The sequence below is a fragment of the Medicago sativa genome, chromosome 3, assembly GCF_051527215.1.
Source record: "Medicago sativa cultivar Bolivia chromosome 3, Bolivia_mono, whole genome shotgun sequence".
In the NCBI taxonomy this organism is placed as follows: Eukaryota; Viridiplantae; Streptophyta; class Magnoliopsida; order Fabales; family Fabaceae; genus Medicago; species Medicago sativa.
This window is the reverse complement of record NC_140751.1, coordinates 2,651,777-2,659,784: the sequence shown is the minus strand read 5'-3', so window position 1 is coordinate 2,659,784 and position 8,008 is coordinate 2,651,777. Positions and strand designations below refer to the sequence as shown.

The following is an 8,008-nucleotide window of genomic DNA, read 5'->3' as shown; positions in this document are numbered from 1 at the left end:
TGACTGAGAAATTGTTGGACTTGTGTATTCTATATTTGATATTTGGATAGTGACAATGATTTAATGGAGATAAAAGCATCGTCTTTAAATAGTAATACAATGTACTTTAATTTGTTGGACTTTGTAATTTCCAATCCCATAAGATACTTGAGACTTTCAAGAACTTTCAATTTTATTGTATCATGATTCAACATGCTTGAGCAGAAATGGATAGGTGAATCAGGAAGTAATTAGTTTGGCTAGAGAGAAAAATGTTTTTTTTTTTTTTTTTTTTTTTGAGAATTCATCTAGTAACCAACTTTCTGTTCTCCACCTGGATGTGGAACAGGTACAACGTCCTAATCATTGTTGGCATCAACTAGAGATACATTTTTTTCTCCATTCCATGAATTATTTGTGATAAAATTGGGGCATCGACCTAGAAATATTGTGAGGGTTCAATGGCTGGCATGGTGATGAAAAGAGTTTGGCAAAAGAGCTATACGTTTGTTTATGTACAGAGAAAAATTGTATTAAGTTTAAACGAATTAATTTTCTAAAATTGAGTTGAAGGTAAGATGATTTAAGTTTAAACACATGTAAAAATGGATGGAACAAAATAGTTTAGTGTAAAAATGAATTCCAAAATTAGAAGTAACAATATCTAACTTTAAGTGAATCAAATCTGGAGATAAAATCAATTTCGCAAAGAAACCAAACATTACAAAATCAATTCTCGATCTCTAGAATCAATTTTGGGTCATCCAAAAGTATAACCAAAAAACTTATTAGTAACGCACAATTTGAACACGGATCAATCTAGTTTCTAACAAAAAAATAATACACAAAATAATCCCAATCAATTTTATAGAAGAGACAAATTACTCCCTCCATTAAATTTGACAATTTAGTGTTAATATTTTCGATAAAAGTGATGATACGCCCGCTAGATGTATATACAAACATTCAAACATAAATTTCAATCTTTTTATGGGTTGGTAGCTAGCTTTGGTATGAACTAAGAATTTAAGTCCAGAGAATGAAAAAGAGATAAAGTCTTTCATGAACACATACCTAAATCAATATTATTTGTACACACTCATATTTTTTTTTATCAAAGCAATAAAATATAAAAGCAAAAGAATCCTGAACCAATACATCAGAGTCACATAGTGTAAAACCTATGAAAAGAGAAACCGATCTATCCCAAGAAAGGGAATGTCCTAAGGAACGAGGTGTTAAAGACAACCAATGTATAGAAAAATTAGTCAAAAGTATGACCATTCTTGGCCAAACAACGACTAAAAGATTACTCTCTATAAGAAAATTTGAACAAAAGTATTGGTATTCCCAAATATTCTGTTGCAAATGAACCAACTATTATGTATCTGTCAAGGCGGCTTTGGAGGTACCTTTTTGGGCACGAGTCCTCATTCCGGCTGAGTTAAAATTAGAAGGCTTCACTTTGCTCACCTGTTTCTTCTTCTTCTTCTTCTTTCTCTCTGTCATAGTGCTTTCAGATAGACTTGGATAGTCTTCCATCTCAAGCCACTGGTCATGGCTGAGAGTGTCCTCCATCTCCTCTTCTACCTCATCCCCCCAAAATTTGGACACATTCACATGAAATCATCAAAATTAAACAAAAATAATTAATCACATCAATTGACATTATTTAATTTTGTTGATTTTATGTGAATGTGCCTAAAGAATATTGATTTAGGTACATGATCATAAAAGACTATGTAATGTTCTGAAATATAAATAAGTAACTCTCCCTCTGGTCAAATTTATAAGAAATATTTGACTTTTTTGATTCATTGCATAAATGATGTATTTAGTCTATATTCTATACCAAATACATTAATTAATTAATAAATCTAAAAATCAACTTTTTCTTATAAATAGGACCGGATGGAGTAGTTGTTTAATTATATTTCTTATTTTTTATTTTTAGACAATTTTTATTTTTGTACTGGTTTCCTCTCTTCTTTTTATTTTTTCTCAAATTTTATTATATTATATGAATCAATCATAAGATTGTGTGAAAAATAGAAAGAAAATAAAAATGAGAATAGTAAGATTGAAATTCTGAACATATCATCATTGCCTCTGTCTTTCTTCTCAAAATAGTAAATTCTGAACAACATCAACATCACTGTCTCCTCACATCACTACATATTTAATACTCCCTCCGTTCCTTTATAACTGTCACTTTTACAGAATTTTTTTGTTTCTAATTAACTGTCACTTTCAAAGTTCAATGTAACATTAAATGTTGTTTTTTCTATTATGCCCTTAGTAATTTATTGGAGAGAGAGAAATATATGAAATATGATTAAGGATATTATAGGCAAAACATAAGTTATTGTATCAAAAGTAGTGAAATACATTTAGTGTCTTGGTTTGTGTAAAAAGTTAAAATGTGACAATTAAAAAGGAACAGAGGGAGTATATTTACAATGTAAAGTGCTAAACTAACTGAATACTTATTAAACTTTCAACACATTTCTTTCGGTATATATATCACTTATATTATCACATCACATTTGCAACAAACAAAGAAACAATGAAGACTCGCCGGAGAAGATGTGTTCCGTCGCCGGAGCCGGAGAAAGATTCAAAACATTTTATGAAATACATACTTCCCCCTCCTGATCATACAAAAGAGATAGTATGTTTCAGTTTCATTTTCTATCTCTATCTCTCTTTTCATATTATCAGTTACTATTAGTTTAACTGTGAAATTTTGAGGATATGATGATCAGCTTTACTAACTACACCTCTCTGTATACACTAACTTACTTGCTACTTTTATTATGTATTCATCTCAATAATCATGTATTTTTTTATTATTAATCATCAAATGTGCTTGTCACTATTTTGCTTCTTTGGACATTCATTTTCATTCTAAGGTTGTAAAAATAATGAATTCAACAATATATTTTAGGCTATAAATTATATTTCGAGTTTGAAAACTTCTAATCTTAGTTTCAACTTTGAATTTAGCTGAAACTCTTTATGAGATTAATTACTTAAATTAATTGTAGAAATATCATAAACTTTGAAGTTTAGTGACCTGTAGTGTAATAGATGAGTTCCTATCACTGCAGGGAATTCCAGATGAGTTTATAACAAGATATGGGAATGAACTCGACAATGTTGCTACAATTACTGTTCCCGATGGTTGTGATTGGGATATTGAACTAAAGAAATGTGGCAGTGAAGTTTTCTTTTGCAACAATTGGCAACAGTTTGTAGAATACTATTCCATTTATTATGGTTGTTACTTAGATTTCAAGTATGAAGGAAATTCAAAGTTTAATGTTGTTATATATGATGCAACTTCTGTTGAGATTTCTTATCCATTCCAAACTCGGAGGAGGACTAATGGAGAACCAAACATAAACTGTCCGAGCTCTGCTTCCAAAAGATCAAAGGATATTACTTGTGGAAGCAACCCAATAAACACTTCTTTTCGTTCCAAAGCCAGCCACTATGCAGTGAGGATTTTACTTTATAGTATTTGGTTTTGTAGTTAATATTTGAGTTACATTTATGATGCGGCTTAAATTGATTGCTCCTCCATTGTGTAGTATGTTCCTAGTGAATTTGCTAAGGAGCATCTGAAGCCAAATGTTCCGTTCATGCTTCAAAATTCTCAAGGAAAGCAGTGGGAAGTTTCTGGTGTATTGGATAGACCAGGAAAACCAGCAATGCGAATAACTAATGGAATCCGTAGATTTCTTAGGGAAAACAAGTTATCAGATGGAGTTACTCTTTACTTTAAGCTGATCAAGAGGAAGCCTGTTGTGGTGTTACAAGTTACAACGTTTCGCACGGTAAAAAGTTGTTTCACATTTGTTTGTTCATCGATTCTATTTTCATTTTAACACTTTTTCCTTCTAATATCTGAACTGATGTATTGTAATTCATATTATATAGGTAGTTTGGTTTTTTAGTTACTATTAGCTACCATCAATGAGCAATATGGACCAAGTGTATTTAGTAACAGAAGCCATGCAGTGCCAGTGAATAAAATAATTTGTATTCATTCTTTCTAATTTTTTAATTTCAAATACCCTAAGTGCGAGAGTGTGTTTTCTTTCGCAACATGAACCGGACCACTCACAAGTCACACCACATACGAGTTCATTATTCATTGTTTATAATTTGAATTGGTGATCTGAATGTGTGAAGCGTTAACGCATATCACTTATTGAATTGCAGGCGGAGAAGGAAGTTAGGGAATCCAAACATTTTAAGAAGGCCATACTTCCCTCGCCCATTCATGACAAAGAAATAGTAAAACTCTCTCTCTCTCTCTCTCCCTCTCGTAGTATAACTGATGAGTTATTTTATAATCAATTAAACAAGTGATGATAAATGCAGAGAATTCCAGAAGACTTTATAATAATGTTTGGGAATGAACTCAAGAATGTTGTTACAGTTACTGTTCTGGATGGTCTTATTTGGAAAATGGACTTGAAGAAATGTGGCGAGGATGTTTACTTTTGCAACAAATGGCAACAGTTTGCAGAATACTATTCTTTAAGATACGGTTGTTTCCTGTCTTTCAAATACGAAGGGAATTCAAATTTTAGTGTTATTATATTTGATGTAACTTCTGTTGAGATTTGCTATCCATCAAAAACTCCAAGTACTAGTGGAGAAACAAACAATGAGTGTTCTAGGCCTGGGAAAAGGTCCAAGGTTGAAACAAGTGAGAGTCAAGGAAATAAGGTCAAACACACGTCTAAAAATGCTTATAAAAGGGCAGAGGATGCTGCCAATGCATTCAACCCGAAAAACCCTCATTTTCGTTCAAAAATCACCACGGGAAGACATGCGGTGAGAATTTCACTTTCTAGTTTTTGGTTTAAAGTAAGTGTTGAGTTATTTATGTTGCCATTGAAATTGATCTTTCCTCCATTGTGCAGTATGTTCCTTATATATTTGCTCCACAATATCTGAAGCTAAATGTTCCTATAAAGCTCGTAAATTCTAATGGAGATGAGTGGGAAGTTTTTTGTGCATTAGCATATAAATCCAGATCATCAACGCATAAAGCCGAGTCATCAGCAATGCAAATAACGCAGGGATTTTCTCAATTTATAAGGCAGAACATTCTGTCATATGGTGACTATTGTGTGTTTGAGCTGATCCAGGAGAGTCCAGTTGTGCTAAAAGTCACGATATTTCGTGTGGTTGACTATTGCGATTAACAAATCATGTACCCTCCCTACTATAAATAATGAATCATGATGTTGCCTGCTACATGTGGTAATATTCTGTGTTTGACTGCTGTAATGGGTTTTTCTGCTTGTTGGATCATGAAACAGCAGAGAAGATTAGAATCCTATAAGCAGGTTTAGGAATTGTTGGACTAGGAGTGTCTTCAAACTTAAATGACTGTTTATTTTTATTGCTATATTTATGGATGCTTTTGTGCTCTTTTGGATCTTGATATAATTTAAAGAGAAATGCTAGCAACACTCTCTTTTGAGCACTCTCTCTAGCACTCACTCTTTTATTGGGTCAAATCATTGTAGGACTAACACTTTGGAAATGGAACCCACATAAAGTGGTGGGACATACATTGATTTCACCCAATAAAAGAGTGAGTGCTAGAGAGAGTGCACAAAAGAGAGTGTTGCTAGCATTCCTCTAATTTAAATGTTTTGAACCCAACCAAGAGAAAATCTAAGTACTGAATTAAATTATGATTTAAGTAAATTTGTGAATGTTGTAATTGCTTTGGGGAAGTATTCAGTCTATTAAGTTGAGTGATAAGGTTCACTTAAGCAAATTTGTTCTTTTGCAATATGAAAGGTGATGTTGAAGGGGATATTAAACAATGCTCATGAAGTCTTAAAGATAGGTTATGGTGTTAATTACAAGAGTTTGAAAGGGGTGTCAACACTCAATAGTGGCTGCTGAAGAGCAATGAGTTAGACCTAGTGAGTTGAGTACCACGGGTTCACCACGATCCGAGAAAGTTTCAAGGTTCGGAAAATTTACATATTATTTAATAACAAAGTCCTCGTATCAACAACATGAATAATTCAAATCTAGGTCTTTGTAAGATCTTAGTTTGGATTTGTTCGAATTTTATGAGAAAATATTTTAAAAAGTCAAACCAAGGCAAACCATTATCAATGAGACATTGTTTAATATAAAATCTCTATAATCAGTGATTTTTTTTTTTTTACATTTTATAGGGTTAGTTTTAATTTTTTTTAAATGTCAATAGCATTAAACCGGACCAAACAAACATATGCTTCATCCATTTGATTTGAGATTTTATGAGAAATATTACAAAATTCGAATAAAAAAAGATCTATTTTTATTTGATTCTCACATGTTTCACTTTCATTGTTTAGAATTATTGAATAACTTTAAAAATTTAATCACTTAATTAATTTAATTTATTTAATCAATTGAATCTATTATAAATTCAAATTAAATTTTCAGAGTCCACAATTTTTTTATATACTAAAATTTAGATTATTAGTAACACACATTATGCATGGTCATGGGAAACCATTAACATAACATTGATAATTTACAATAACATTTATATACATCCTATCAATTATGGAATTCCAGCCTATAACCCGTATTACAACTAGTATGAACAGAAGGTCTAACTATATGTTTCAACTACAATTGTTTTTTGATGAAAAAAATACCACAATTGTTTTCTCAGACTCTGAATTAATCATGCATAACAATATATTTCAGAATTCCTTAAAAAAATATATTTCAGAATTAATGTTTGAGTGAGATGCAAATTAAACATTTAAATTTAAAAATTAAAGTTTGAATAAAGTATATCTGTTATCTATAAATTTTGGGGAAGTTTTTGTTATTATAGTCATATTAGATTCAAATAATCAATATAGCCTCCGATTTGTGATTAATGTATTTCAAATTGTATAATTTGAAAGGATATTTGTGGACACGTTATAATAATAATAATAATAAATATTGGTTTAATAGTCTTAGTGGCTAGAATTTACCTCTTAAACTTTGTTTTTAAGTTTGAAAGGGAAATGAATGGAGGTTTTTGGATAAAACGAAAGAGTAACTAGAAAAAGTAGAAGACTTTGAAAGGATAGGATTTTAGGGTGTTTATTTTTCTTCATAATAAAAAAGCACCATCATTTGAGAAATTCAAAAATTATATTGGAGGAGGATTTTGGAAGGTTTATATGAATTTTTCAAATTTAATTCAATTCAATTTATGTTGTTATAATAATTTTTAAATTAAAAATATATTAATCATATACATTAATTTGTTATTTTTTTTAAAAAAATTCAAAATATAAAAGATTTCTCAATTTTGTTTATTATGACACATGAGCTCATAGACACAATAATATAAATTATATTAAGAGAAAATCTTACTATATTTTTGTTTATTCATTCATCAACTATATTGTTTTATTTATTCAAAAAAAAACTATATTGTTTTATTACCCTTTTCTCCTTGCTTCTACGTCTCTTCCCTCGTTTTTTATAGTCCTTTCCGTTTGTACCAAAAGAATTACTCTCATCCTTTCTTGTTCTTTTTCATTATATTATCAAGGTTTAATTACACTTTTGGTCCTCGCATTTTAAACAACTCACGAAATTGGTCCTGTCTTTTTTAAATCGAACAAAGTTGCCCCTATACTCCGTATTTTTTGCACTTTTGGTCTTTACCCCCATTTTAGCTCCCAAAAACGCTGATGTGTCACATTTTTTATGAGTTGGCAAAAAAAGTGAAGATGTGGCAAAAGACATGTGGAAAAACCAGTCTCCACGTCATCAAATAAATAAATAATTATTTAAAATTACAATTTAACTAAATTAATTTGCTTAAAATAAATAAAACTAAATTACAATAATCTTACTTCTCACCATCATCATCATCAACACCATCTTCTTCATCACTATCTTCAACCTCATTAACCTCAACAACATGATTCTCACCATAATCTCTATCTAATAACTTTTTTTTATTAATTTAAATTAGATCTAACTAATG

The 8,008-nt window shown here is 30.6% G+C and overlaps 1 protein-coding gene across 1 annotated transcript; it reads left to right on the top strand.

Moving 5' to 3' along the window:
* Positions 1-2,462: 2,462 nt before the first annotated feature.
* On the top strand, positions 2,463-5,437 carry LOC146934895 (B3 domain-containing protein REM8-like). Its single transcript, XM_085750147.1, has 6 exons — positions 2,463-2,650; positions 3,090-3,479; positions 3,573-3,818; positions 4,207-4,281; positions 4,369-4,827; positions 4,917-5,437. Exons 1-6 carry the CDS (start codon positions 2,546-2,548, stop codon positions 5,199-5,201), a joined length of 1,560 nt encoding a protein of 519 aa, XP_085606273.1. The 5' UTR covers positions 2,463-2,545; the 3' UTR covers positions 5,202-5,437.
* The last annotated feature ends 2,571 nt before the right edge of the window (positions 5,438-8,008 follow it).